At 35.2% G+C, this 15,294-nt stretch overlaps 1 protein-coding gene across 1 annotated transcript; it reads right to left on the bottom strand.

Annotated features, from left to right (window-relative positions):
* Window positions 1–4,312: 4,312 nt before the first annotated feature.
* On the bottom strand, window positions 4,313–13,634 carry LOC127098373 (nuclear pore complex protein NUP1). The gene is made up of 9 exons (XM_051036957.1): window positions 13,263–13,634; window positions 11,598–11,641; window positions 10,172–10,308; window positions 9,409–9,619; window positions 8,638–8,940; window positions 8,473–8,559; window positions 7,746–8,375; window positions 6,844–7,439; window positions 4,313–6,322 (listed from the first exon to the last, which is right to left on the bottom strand). The coding sequence occupies exons 1-9, from the start codon at window positions 13,516–13,518 to the stop codon at window positions 4,723–4,725; spliced, it is 3,864 nt and encodes a 1,287-aa protein (XP_050892914.1). The 5' UTR covers window positions 13,519–13,634; the 3' UTR covers window positions 4,313–4,722.
* Between the last annotated feature and the right edge of the window lie 1,660 nt (window positions 13,635–15,294).

Below are 15,294 nucleotides of genomic sequence, written 5' to 3'. Positions count from 1 at the left end.
TGACAATATGCACATATAAATTTGACAGGCCAATATACACCTAAAATAAATATTGTCATTACATCAAAATAACTACTATCATTATATCAAAATAACTACTGTCATAACAGACCATTACATCAAGATAACTAATGTCATAACATGAAACAAATTATTGTTATAACAAGTTGAGGTGCAAAATAACTATTGTTGAGATGGTTGTGTAGGCTGAGGTGCTTGTGACTAGCTTCCAACTTCGGATCCATTTGTCTTTGTCTTCTTGTTATTTCCACCATTTGCCTTCTTGTTATTTCCACCCTTTGCCTTCTTGTTATTTCCAACTTCTGATGCATTTCCACCATTTACTTTCTTTGTATTTCCACCTTTTGGGACTGTCAACATCCCATTTTCCTTTACAACTTCTCTTATTGTGACCCATTCCTCCACACTTATGGCAAGTAATAGTTGATAGCTTCCTAGGAAGAACATGTGGATTTCCAGGCTCATCATTAACTTTGTCGCACATCTTTTTGGGGTGACCAATTGCCCATCTCATGACTGGTGGGTTGATTGCTACTGGATCATCAATAGGACTCATTTGTGGGCCATTAGTAGGGAAGATGATATGTGAGTGTGTCTTCTTAAAAGTATTCTTTCTGCAGAAAGAATGACTAACCAATAATCAATACACATTTTATGCACATAATGACAATAACCAATAACCAATAATCAATACACAAACCTATAATATTATGAGACATATTCTTCTGGTTGTTTCTTGTTTTTCCATATGCAAGTTATAGCATGACAACATGGGATTCTAATTAAATCTCAATTTCTACAAGCATGTGTCTCTTGTTTTAGATTAACAACATATGTTTCGTTTCATTTCTCAAACCGTATGTGGCCAAATCATTATCAACATGCCATGTACGTGTCCAATTTTTAGCAACCTTCTTGTTCTTTTCAAGCAATAGTTGTATTCTATGACAAATATCACCATTGTACTTACTCAATGCATCCTTCTGACTAGTTATCCTCTTAATCAAATAATGCTTTCATCCTTAGCGTTGCCCTCCCCCATGTTGCAATTGTTGTAGCCCTTGTTGCAGCCATATAACCTCTTTCAATTCCATCCCAGGATATTTCTTCTTCCAATTCCCATATAGATGTTTCACGTAAAGGCGTTGCTCCACGTGTGCACACACACACTCTACACTACTGGTACTAGGCCCTGACAACAATATAAAGTGATAAGCAATATCATGCTACACTATATTCAGGAAAACTTATACAATGAAAGCAAAAGGATGTTACATCAAAAGGTTACCTTTTATTGGTATGAAATGAAAGCATCTAACATATGGTTTATGCTTTCTAGATCCTCTATTAGAATGTTGATGAACCACTCCCAAGAGTCTTTTGTCTCAGCCTCCACAACAGCATAAGCAATAGGATATATCTTGTTATATATATCCCTCCCCAGAGTTGTCATCAATTGCCCACCATGGTCTCCTTTCAAAAAAACAAGCTTCCAAACCAATAGCCTACAATATTTTGCAAATTCAGACTTACAATCATCCAAAGCAATCCTCTCAAAGACAAAACATCTATTAGAATCAGCATATTGCACTACTACATCACTATTAGGGTTTGACTTGTGAATAAAGTCTTAAATGGGTGAATTGTTCCATATCAAATCCATAGCCCTTCTTTTGGCTTTATATGCCTGATCATGGGACAACCTCACTCCCCAACTATCAACAGCTTCAGGAATCAATTCCATTGGTTTCATGTTAGGGTTGTATCTTAGAATATGTGCAAATTTCTTGGCCAGCCATGTTGTCTTTGCTTGCCTATTATGTGCAGTTTTATGGCATGTGTGTTCATCAACTAGACTTCTAACTTGCCAAAATTCGTTCCCTACCCTTTTATAAATTCTCATGTAGAATTTGCAACCATCCATGCATTTTACTACCATCCTTTTTCCATCCTTTTTCTTCAAAACAACATTTTTCTTCATCTCCATTGCATACTCCTTCAAATCATCCCTAACCATCTCTTTGTTGTTGAACATCATACCTAGTTGAAACTTGAATATCTATCCACTTTTATAAGTTGGAAACCTTTAATGATCCTCATCATCATCACTAGCAGGAGGTGTATGCAACACATCAGAGTCATCATCCACATCAAAATTGTTCACATTATCAACTAACTTATCAAAAGGTAACATTGTGATCTAATCCATATCATCAATCTCATAACTATGCTCATACTCAGTGTAAGTGGCACTGTCCAAATCATCTTCACTTCCAACATAATATGAGTTAACACTTTCATTCCCTACTTGTACTTCATCCTCAACATTTTTACTCCCTACTTGCACTTCATCCTCAACATTTGCTCTCCCAACTTGAACATCATCATCAACCATGCCAGCTTCTACTTCTTCATCATCATAATAATTTGGAGCAAATTCATAATTAAAGTGTACTTCCACAACGTAATCATTAATTAATTTTGCATCATCTATCACTTCAAGATTACCAATGACACGCTCTACGTACACATCTACCAATTCAAACCCATTATCATCCTCAATAAACTTAAGAACATCAACATCACAATTAAGGGGTCTAAGACCACGACTAAAGCAAAACCGAGGGTTCCAGTACCACAAACACTTGAGATTCGTTAATCCCTCAATTCTTATCATTCCTTCCAGATGCATATAGAACATATAATCCACATCCCACTTTCAATTCAATTCTGAGACTATTCCATTAACGTACCATTTGACAGGTGTTTCTACTAATTTTCCCTTATGATGAATTATTAACCTAATTGAACGATTCTGAGATGGCCTGAAAAACAATGCACAATCATAACTTGAACCCAGAAAAGACAGATATAGAACAAGAAACCCTAAACCCAGAAAACAAAGAGCGTTTCGCACACCTCAAACAATATTTCACTTCTACTTTGTTGTTTATCTTCTGAACACTCAGTGTCAACAAAACGCGATGAACACCTTTGATTGTGCTGAAGAACAAAACAAGTTGGTCTGAAAGACAATGTGGGTGGACGATGGTGAAGAATGAAAGGGGATGAACAAGAATCAAGGATTCTGATTTGGTTTTAATATTTTATTTTGATTTTATAAATTATATTGAACTATATATTAATAAAATACTATTTCAAAAAAATCAAAGATTTTTTTTTAATTTTCATACATGGCGCCAACTATTGTATGTCAACTAAGTCTTTTCACTTGTCACGTCCACCAACTTTTGGAGGGAAAAAAAAGCAGAGTTGAATTGAGGACTAAAAGATTGAAAAAATTAAATGGAGACTAAAAGATTAAAAAAAAACGTAAGCAGAAATACAAACGTACATTTAAATCAATTAATTTTATATATATAATAATATTAATTTTTTTTGACAGAGTGACTATTTATTATTTTTAAATTACAATTATAATATTGATTATTATGATCATAATACTGTTACATATTTATTGCTCAGAGGGAAATAAGTAAAATGAAATAGGATAATAAATGATTAAAAATGTTACAACAAAAAACACTAGTAATATAGAGGCAAAATCCCTTATTAATTTCAATGATGACAAATTTAATGGTTTAAACTTAAAAGTTTTTTATTCTTAATGTTATCCAACTTAGAAAGTGATCACATAAAATCATGTTACATCAAAGTAGGCTCACTAAGATTCCTCAAGATCGGTTGGGATGTTCAAAACATCACTTCAACAAAATTATGAACATGTTGAAGTTATTTAGGAGATTTTTCCTTTGGTCTACATACCCTTAAATATGAATATCTGACTTATCCCTCTCTCAAAAAATTAATCATAGTATAAAATTTATTAAGAATTGATATTATTTACATAAATTAATCCTTCAAGAGAGAGTGGTTAGTTTTATTTCACTTTGTAATATAATTATTATTCGCAGAAAATATATTTAAAAAAAATAAGAGTATATTTATAATAAAGTTCAAAGACTTCGGTCGGACATGGTACAACTGATTTTTTTACCAAAAGTAGATAAATCAAATAATTTAAAAACTAAACTCTTAATTAAAAAAAATAGTTAGCCAATTATCAAATGAGTTACCAAATTGTAATTAATTCAAAGCAAAATAATTTTACTGAGAGCGTACTTTATACAGAGTGTGTCTTCTGATCTCAAATACAAATCCTTATCAAAAAATTGTGCGGAAGCAATGATTGTGGGTTATTTGCTTCCTTAGCTTTAAAAGAAAAAGAACAATTTGTCGGTCTGTAAACAAAAATTCATAACACAAGATAGAATGCAGAAAATATTCAACAGGTCACTCACTGGAATTGAAAGTAACAGCCAGATAAGCTATAAATTCATCCCTAATTCTGCTAATGTTACAAGTGAGGAGAATACAAAGATCTTTCAGTATCATCATAAATCGATAACTGTATGGCCTAAAATCACTACACGTACAGCACTTATGTTCTATCATATCATACAATACCAAAATTGGGAAATTTTATGCCTTGCTTATCAAAGGTGAAAAATGACCAACAAATTTCAATATGCTGACTAGCAATAGCACCCCTTGTCTATATCCCCGAATGAGCAGGCATTATCCTGCATTCGCATTTCAGAGCTTATTTATTTGTTGGGCTACTGTAGTGCAGCCTGAAGCAGGTGATAGAAAGCCACCATTGTCATAAACATAGGTCTTTTACTTCTTACGGTTTCTATGTTTAACTTTAATAATTTTTCGACCAGACTTATCACCACCACCCGAGCCCAACGAAAAACTTCCCCCTCCTGCATTAAATTCCAGACTGCCGGTAGCCTGAAATGGAGAGGGGTTCTGTGGAGCAACGTTCTGTTGACTAGCAAACTGGAAAGGACTGGTTCCTGAATGAGTGGATGCTCCAAATACAAAATTTGATTGAACTGGGGCAGGTTGTTGACCAAACATAGGACTGGATGGTGGAGTCGCTTGAACACTGTCCTCGGCCATACTGTCCACCATACTCATCTGATCATTATTAACTGGAGCTGAACCAAAAGCGAAGGTAGGGTTAGGGTTTCCAAAAGCAGGTTGTGTGGAGGTCGAGGCTGCAGCTGACGTGAATGAGAACTGAGGAGCTGATGCTGCGGTGGTTGATGCAAACATTGTGGGTGAACTGGTGGTGGAAGCAGCAGAAGCACTGGGCGTTCCAAAGGAAAACCCAGACGAAGGTGACGAACTAAATGTTGAACCAAACGGAGACTTGCTGGGCTGCCAACTAGAAGCCCCAAATAAAGTAGAGTTTGTACCACTATTAGAGCTAATAGTGCTGACTGCCGAAGAGGAAGCAGATGTGCCGAGTCCAAGAGTTGCACTCGAATTGAAAATATTTGTGGTAGAACTTGAAGGAAACATCGAACTCCCAGAAGAAAAAGATATATTTGTGGCAGAACTTGAAGAAGGAAAAATTGAACTCCCCGAAGAAAAATCTGTTTTACCAGTCAAACCAAACAATGGGGATGATGCAGGTGATTGAACTGACTGGGTCTGATTAGAAGTTGCAAATCCACCAGCAGGAGACGCATGGGCACCAAACATAGAACCACTACCAGCACCAAAAGAAGACTGAGACTGGCTCGTTCCAGTTGTCATTGCTGAAGAGCTGAACCCAAAAATGGCACTCCCTGTGCTTCCACCTGCAGCAGATGAACTACCAAATGCAGGGCTGCTAAAATTACCCATTCCTGCATCTTGCTGGCTCCTAGTTTCCAGTGGTTTTGAGACAGATGATACAGATAAACCTGATGATGTGACAGGAGAGGCACCAAATTTGAAAAGGGAAGTTGTTGAAGAAGTTGCCATCACGGGGGTGGAGGAAGTTGCCATCACGGGGGTGGAGGAAGTTGCCATGCTAACTCCAGTGGAAGCAGTAGTAGCACTAATGCCACCGATTGCTGAAAGAGACGAGCTACTGTTGCTAAAGTTATTTGATACGGGAGATGGAAAGGAAGAAGAGAATGAAGGGCCTGAAGCAAGGGATCCACTATTTTGATTTGAACTGTTGTTAAAGTTATTTGATATGAGAGATGGAAAGGAAGAAAATGAAGGGCCTGAAGCAAGGGACCCATTATTTTGATTTGAACCAAGTCCAAATTTGAATATACTGTTTGGTGGTGTCGACAATGATGCAGGTGCTGCAGATGAAACCGCTAGTTCTGATGTCCTAACAGAAAAGCCAGTATTTGTGTTAGTCTCAGCATCACCACCATCAGATTCACGAACTTTTTGCATAGAACCAGTCGAACCAGCAACAGTAGTGAAGCTGCAGACGAAGCAAGCATTTAGTACATGAATAATTGCAACACTTATCAGTAGTAAATCTAAATATCTCTGTTCAAATTTGATTGTACCGCACAGAAGAATCATATGGCCAAATTGCATATGTTTTTAAATATCAATCGTCTACACTATCCAAAGTTGATGAATATATGCCCCCAGTAAAAAAACGTCATCTAAATTCAAACCAGGTAAAAAGTAGGGGTAGCTAAACATATTAAATGGAAATGTAAAAGGTTTTAAATGAAAGGAAAGATATACAAACCACCCAAAATCACCCGTACATTACATTTTCTAAATAGACAAGGTCCAGGAGTAACAAAAAATTCCCACTATCATTTCGGTAAAATGGGTGTAATTATCTTCACTAAATACCAAGCAAACTCCGTTAAAGGAAAAAACAAATGGCAGGACAGACACAAACCCCCACAAAAACAGTGATGAAGATGCGAAGAGAATTGTGTTCAGTGAGGTTTTCAAAAGCACAATAAAGTAACATAAACTAACCTGATGGAGCCTCCCGACTGAGAGTCAAAAGAAGCACCAAACTTCAGAGAAGATTCACCACCAACTATGGATGAAGTAGTAAATGGGATTGGAGGAACCTTGAAAACATTTTGATTGGTGTCAAAATTCACGGGTGGAGCATCAGGACCACCCTCCTTTGAGGGAACAGCTTTCTCCAAACCAAATACCGGAGCTGATTTGGCTGTCTCCTTTGATGAAGTAACAGAAGTTGATATCTCTGCTGACGAAATAATCTTATTCTCCAAATTAAACAAAGAAGGATTAGAAATTGACCCATTTGGTAAAGCAGGCTTGTCAGAACCGAAAGCTGTTACTGTTGTAGTTGCAATTGTAGCTGCATTGTTGTTTGGACCAGAGATAGGTGACACCTCAAACTTCTCATCAGCCTTAGGCCCTTCACCAACTTTCGTAAAACTTGTGGATGGCAATACCATAGATAATGTTGAGGGACTTTCATGTGCAATGACATCAGAACCAGGAGAAATTTTATCTACCATAGTGGAGCTTCTTGTTTCTTTCTCCATGGGAGAAAAAGAGATGGCTCCATAAGCATTATCGTCCAGGTCCAGAGAATTCTTTAATAGAGGAGACAAAATGAAAAGAGAACAATTATGATCTGAGGTTGAGCCGTACTATCAAATAAGATAAAACACATACACTAGCAAATAAAGATCTAAGAAAGAAAAAGTCAACTGCTTTACACGTAACTATTTAGGAGTAAAATGGAAGGAAGAAACAAATGTCCATGAGCAACAAGTGTAGATGGTTAGTAATATTTATTACCATTTATGCTTACTACAATAATTTAGAACAGCTTATGAAACTGCAAACTGAAGATTTAAAAAAAAATACTTCAATTGATATCATACAAAACCTCATACCTCATGTGCACTCATATGGAATGCCTTTTTCTTTTGAGTAGGGGAAGAAATTGATTTCATCACAAAAGAATTTTCACTAGACAAGACTTGATTCCTTGGCTTTGTGGTATCTGTAGTGGTTACAACATGAACTACTTCATTGGAAGGAGCAACAAGCTTCAATGGACCATTCTCACCCTTGTCTCTAGGTGAAATTGACTTCTGATTCTGGAAACTGGGAGACAAATTTCCAGTTGTGCCATCCAATTTATTACCTTGTAGAACTAGTAGCCTTGATTCAGATGATTTTTCTTTGGGTGAAACTAACTTATCAAGTTGCTGCAATATTTTTGTAGCCATCTCACTGGATTTTGAGGAAAAAGGGGGAAAGCTTGTACTGGGTTTAGTTCCGTTAACATTTTCTTCAGACTTGTGCTTAACTTCATCTAGCATAACAGGCTTACGTGAGGAAGATGGGGGTTGCTGAGCAGCATCAATACCCAATCCGTTCCTATAGACGGATAGAGCACTACCAGAAAGAGGTGAGCTGGAGCCTTTAGAATATAGAAGATTAGACTTATGACGGACTCGGCGTATAGGACCAACAGATCCTATCTTATTATCCACTGCTAAATTTCTACGCTTTATCCCCTGCAAAAATAAGCAGAAGACACCACATAATCAAATTAAATACATGTAATATACACTGGAAATGGAAGACATGACTTAAAACTAAAAGTACTTATACCCCTTCTGTAGATCCAGAAAGCATGCCATGATCTATTGCAGACTGAGTTGAAGATGAAGGCTCATCTTGAACAGCATGCCCACCACCCTGTAGAATTAAATAAACCAGATCATGAATTTGACCCAATAAACATTATGATACAAAATCAGTCAGGAAAAGGCAAACCTTGAGAGTAGAGGTTGGATAAATTCTGGCATACGGTGTACGTGCCATACTATATATTGCAGATCTGCCGCGAGGTCTTGGGGTCACAAAACCATTTTCATGAGCTGCAGTATGTCTAGTAGCCCTTGGCACAATCGACATAATAGGGGATTTATATGGAAAATTTTCACTTTTTTGAAGAGTTGATTCTTCCCCACGAGCATGATATCGCATACCAAGCATTGTTGAGGATACATTGGAATGCCGGCTCCCCATGTAAGCTTTTGCAAGCTCTGCAGGTGAAGCAACATCCTCAATAGGAACCTATGGACATTACAAGCAATCCATGTGAGATGGCTCAGAGTGGTGAAATCAGTAATTTTCAAATGCACAAACTACTATAAAACAAATAGATTAGGGTTTCAAATAATGAGAAGAGAAAAAGAATAAAGATTTTTAATTATGAATATTGTCTGATAGTTATGATTTGTTACAAAAAATAATACGCACTTAGCCCTTTACAATGCTCCAAATCCCAACTATAAAGAAAAAAAACCATGATAGTAACAGAAATGTGGAAACTAATCTTAAGAGATAATATAAAATACACTAAGAAACTATTCCTAAAAAGAAAACTATTCATATGAGATAACCTCAGATCCTCCAACATAATATCAAGATAATGTATGAAGAGACGTTTTTATAACTCTAAGCAGAATATATATTCAAACAAAATGTATATTCGAGCAAAATATACATTCAAGCATAAAATAATAAGGCAAGTTCACGTACACTCAGAGTAACATGTTGACTAACATGTTGAGATAATACAAGATTGTTTCCAATCCCATTTTCTATAGTAGGTGTTTTGGGATGTTCTTCCTTTTGTCGAGAAGATAACATAGGTTCTGAGGGAATCACTTCTGGAGTCTTCTCTTCTCCCCTAATAGGTGCATCTACAGTCCTTGACTGCATAAGGGCTGTCAAATGATCAATCTCAGACCTGTTGGATAGACCGAAAACACATAAAGAATCAACCAAAAAGACATTGCAAAAGGTATACCATAATCAAAGAGCTCAGAATGAAATGCAATTGATATAGATATCAGGAAGAGGCAATATCATACTCATTGCAGAATGAACTTCAAGAATTTACACATGAAAACACAAATTACGGAAAGCAACTAAAAATATAAAAAAGATTTGAAGGAAAAAATCGGAGACTCAAATGGTAAGCAAATCAAACTCCATCTCAATAACAAACTCAACAGCAATAGTAAATGTCAGGATGCAAAATAAAAAGATGCTCAAAACATAGCAATGTATGAGAAAAAGCTCATAAACATGCCAAAGAATGCTATAAAAACAACCGACATAACCAACACCTTACTATAAAACACAATCACAATGTTTCATAGTTTATATGCATATTAATTCTTTGAATAAGAAGTTATGTTGAGCCTTCTCTGTATATAAAATTAGCAAATGCTTAAGAGAATTATGTTAACAAAAAACCAACAACAATGATTCCTTATCCACAAGATACAAAACATGCCTGGTGAAAGTCTTCTGCTTTAACAGTTTCTCAAGTTCAGTTAATCCACCTTGATCTGAGTCAGAACAATTAATTTGAACATTACTTTCACCAACTGCTCCTTGCTGATTGCCAGGAGATTCATTTGCAACCTGTCTCTGATATAAGAAAAGAATAAACTGTGAGGTATCAATAATAACATTGTTACACCAACCAATAGGGAATATTGCAGCCCAAATGTTTCATACCCAATATAGTAACCAATAGAAATATTGATTTCACAAGCACTGCAAGCAGGTAAATGAAACACGCAAATAGACGAATTGAAACTAACAAAATTTTGAGGGAACTTTTACATCTGCAATGTAGGTTACTTAATAGTATAATCAAAACCACACCAACACAACACCTATGGATAAAAAGTATAGAAGGCTTCAGCTAAAAATAGCAATAAAAGCTCTAACCAATATTAACAAGAATTCTAAATTAACCCTTACAGAGAGCTCTAATCCATCAAGAATCCAAATTAAGCCAACTCCATTACCCCGCAATGCAACATGAATATGCTAATAGACGGTGAGCCCATAACCCACAGGTCGAACCTGACCACCTAATCCACACAAAACTGACTTGTAGAGTATAGGGTTCCCACCACTTAAAAGCAGTATTTGGGTCATATCACCATCCAATTTGGAACTCTCAACATACACCCTGCACGCTCAGAACTTGACATCTAGAGCTTTACCCAATTGGCCCAACGGATTTAGTGTTTGAATTTCCGCCTTAATTGCAGTCTGCCCCTTGTCGCCTTAATTGTGGCACTTTGGCTTGCCTTCATTGCAGCCCCCAACACCTTCATTGTGTGGGGTTTGAAGGGGTGGATTTAATCCCACATTGCTTAGAGATATGGCTTGTGATGTGTTGGGGGCAATCCTCACCTTACAAGCCGGTTTTGTAGGGTTGAGTTAGGCCCAACCCAAATTCTGAGATTTAGAATAGACTTTAATACCATCTTAAATTTTGGTCGTAACTCTTATCTTATACCAACTACACAAAACCGGCTTTGAATGTGAGGATTGTCGAAGCCTTATGAGCACTACTTAAGCCATAACCATATATACAGTTAATACAGGACTCTCAACATGATATTGTGATCCTCAAACTTATCAACTCCTACCACAACTAAACATATACACAGATAGGAATAGAAAATGTAAAAAATAAGTAAAAGCATTAATTAAGCTTTTTTTTTCATTTAAACATAGTGACATGATTTTACACAATATTATGAAGCTGTAAATGAATCTGAGAATTACCATACATGATGAAATATAAAAACAAAATAGCACAATTTCTTATTAAATCAAATGCACACACAGCACACCCCAAAAAACAATCCTCGAGATATGAAAATGGTGTTACAACAATAGAGAGCATGCATACATACAGCTTCTTCTTGAAGACTGTCCTGCCTCATTTCTTGTTCCATCTCTGTATCATAAAAATAAAAAACATATCAATGAAGTGTATGATAACAAAGAAATCGTGGAGCCGTGTGATTACTGTCATAGAAGAGAAGAACAACAATAAATGACATGAAAAGCGGGGGAAATGGGTAAACCATAGAAAAGTTACAACCAACAACTTGAGGTAAACAAGGAAATATATAATGGTTAGAATAATAGATAAACATGGTATTTAGCATGCTTAAACCTACAGTAAACTATAGGCCTACATCCACAGGTAAGACACAGAGAGCATTCACTACATCAATATAGATTAGAAGAGTAGTCAAGTTGCACTTGTGCCCTTGCCCCTGTACACCGGAATGCTCATTATGACCGACACACAAAAGACTGCAATCTGACAGCTCAGTCTCTGCTTCCACCATAAACCCCCGTGAAAAAGTTCAACGAAGAAACAGTTTAGGGAAGAAAAAAATAAACTTTAACCCCTGTTCCCTGTATTTTATTTAGACTTTGTCCTATTATTACGGTTGCTTAGAAAACAGCTTAGAAAACAAAAATTTGCACACCAACAGTCTTGTTGCTGACAAAAACTTTGAGGAAATCTATTATTACGGTTGACGGTGTACTGTATCACTTCCAGTGTAACAGCTTATGTAACATAATTGAGAGCTAATATCAATACCGTGCTATAGCAGCAAAGCAGAGCGAAGGGTGACCGATACAGCACCCACCCCCGCATCAGCAGGTATAGTAACTGTTTTTGCAGCAGAAATAGAAGGCATTGCTATCACATTGCCCCATGCTTCTGAAACGCGGAAAGAATCCATCAAACTAAACGCTAGTGCTTTCATTTCGAGGTACTTCATGGATTTCAGCCTTAAAACACACCAGAACATCTACCTTATGAATATTCATGATTTTTTAAGATATTATAGGGATTTAAGTCTTATTTGAGACACTATGACTTAATGAATAAAAATGTATTCACCGTGAACTTTGAGTAGTTTTATCTCTGTGTTTATATGTATAATATGCATCTTATAAACTGCATAAACTATTTAAGAATAGTGATCATGCGGCTAATGAGTTTTTGACGATACCCTTGGTTATCCCACCATAGCATTTGTTAGGCTGGCCTATGTCCCTCGGCTGTTCGAGATATATAACAGCATCTACTATATATAATACGATGTTCCTAAAGTCAGACAATTGAACAATTATTATTGGAGAGTTTAACACCGGAAATAACAATTCCCACACAAAATTTGAATTACATTAGAAGGCATAGTGATGATGATGACGGTGATGACAATCAAACTACCATGTTACCCATTCTCAAAATATTTATTAATGAATAATTATAATTGATAATTAATAATTAATAAATTAATAAATAAATAAATAAAATACTAAGTTGCTAATAACGGTAGGATGAACAAAACCATTACCTTTTCATAAACCCTAAAACAACAATGTCAATTACAATTAAAAGACAATCTACCTGAGCCAAATACAAAATTTAAATCTAGGAGGAATAATTCAAAAACAAATTAACCAATTAGAAGCAACCAAGCATTATTTATCTTTTGAAAAAGTAACAAAACAGCATAACAATTCAAACAAATGAAGGGAAAAGAGGATACCTGAAGAAGTGGGAGTGGGAGGGGGAGGGGGAAGACGCTTTCGGAGAAGAGACGAAAAGAGAGAGTGAGCGCCATGAGTGATGAGTCTGTGGGCGGGATCAACCAGCTTCGAAAGCCAGCCGTTGTTGTTTCTGTTAGGGTTTCTGAGGGCTGTCGGGGGACGATCGTACGGCGTTTGAGTCCTGCGGAGGGGACGCTTACGGAACTTGCCTCCGGTTCCGCCTTCGTAGGGATTTTCATTTCCTTCCGTCGCCATCGAAATGAGTACGGAACTTCGAGGAAAACCGAGCGTAGGGCAAATTAGGGTTTTAATCGTCTAGAGAGAGAAGAAGAGGAAATGAAATGGAAAAATGAATAATACATATTACAGACTAAAAAATAATAAAATATATTGTGTCATCTATAGAAAAATGAAAAAGAAATTTAACACAAAAAAAAACTAAAGGTAGAGCACAATGATTTGTAAATTCAATAGAATTATATATATATATATATGGATTAGAAAATATAATGATAATGTCATAAAATATTACAATTTTATTAAATTAATCTTATTAATATAATATTAAAAGTAGTATAAAAATTAATAATTAGATAACATAATTAAAAATAGAATAATTATTCTTACATTGAAAAGTAAAAATGAGAATCATTTTAAAATAAATTTTATTTATTAAAACAATAATTATTTTAAAATTGATGGAGTAATTTCAACTATGTATGTTAATATTTTAAAATTAAAAGTGACTTATCAAAATCCGCGTCTCAATGTAAAAATATTTTACATTATTAATGCATATTTTTTTCTCGAACATAAATGAATAATAAAAAATAATAGAGTTAATTTAATTACTTAGTGGTGATAAATTTAAATTAATTTTAAGTGATCAAATTAATTTTACATTGGTATTAATAAAAGTAAATAATTTTGTTATCTATCTCTAAGAGGAAAACAGAAACATAGATAAAATAATTATGATGTTAATGGTATAAGTCTATCAGAAAATTGAATTTAATCAAATCGTAGTAAATAAAATTACTTGAATCAAATGGAATCATTTGTTAAAGAACCGAACCGTTATATTATTTTCCAAAAAAAAAAAAATGATTAAAACTTATTTTTAGTATATTTCATTTTCAGTTTTGGTTCGTTGGTTTCAGTTTCAATTCAGTTTATTTGATATATGGTTTGGTTCTAAATCTATTTGTGCAATATGATTTGGTTTACTAACCAATAACGGTTCGATTATTTTAACTTCAATTCGGTTTGATTTGGCAATTCGGTTCTCAGTTTTTTTGAACAAGCATAACAACAACATGTGTATAATGGGCAAAGTATTATAAGAGGGAAGTAGTACTTGAATTGATCGAAATAAGTTCTAAAAGGAAGAGTACAACTAATGCAAATTACAAAGAGAAAAAAGATGAGGGAGAATATAATATATTGAAATAAAATTGGTTTGTATCATATCCCTTAGATTTTGATGATAATAAAATATTTAAAGAACAATTGGGTATACTAGTATTTGTTCACGTGTGCAGAACCATACACCAAAATTTCAATAATTATCTAAGTATTGATTCTAATAGTGAACATCTAAATAGAAGCTTTAGGATCAGAATCAGAAGGATCGGAAGTCTATTTCTGAATATTAGACTCTGAAGATGTCAACGCCTGAAAATCGAAGAAGTCAGCCTCTAAAGACCAGACTTTGAAGAAGTTTACTTCTGAAGATCTGAATCTGAAGTTAGTCAAAGTGCAAAGACATGGGTGACTCTAATAGGTCACTATCAGACACTGAGGCTATTTTATCTTCTTTTTATCACGTGAAGACCTGGGCTATTTTTCATATAGATAGATGTGATGTATCTGATAATTCATTTTGAAGCAAAGGAATGTTAAATGTCTTTTCAACAATATTAACCATTTGAAGAAGCATCCCAACATCTTTATTCAAGCTTCTCAAAGACTCTCTTGTGCAATCTCTCCAACTGCTTTTTTCCTTCTCTATGAAGGAGTTTGGGACTTAAA

Source organism: Lathyrus oleraceus, chromosome 6 (assembly GCF_024323335.1).
Source record: "Lathyrus oleraceus cultivar Zhongwan6 chromosome 6, CAAS_Psat_ZW6_1.0, whole genome shotgun sequence".
In the NCBI taxonomy this organism is placed as follows: Eukaryota; Viridiplantae; Streptophyta; class Magnoliopsida; order Fabales; family Fabaceae; genus Lathyrus; species Lathyrus oleraceus.
The sequence above is the reverse complement of the archived record's forward strand: the minus strand, read 5'-3'. Positions and strand labels throughout refer to the sequence as shown.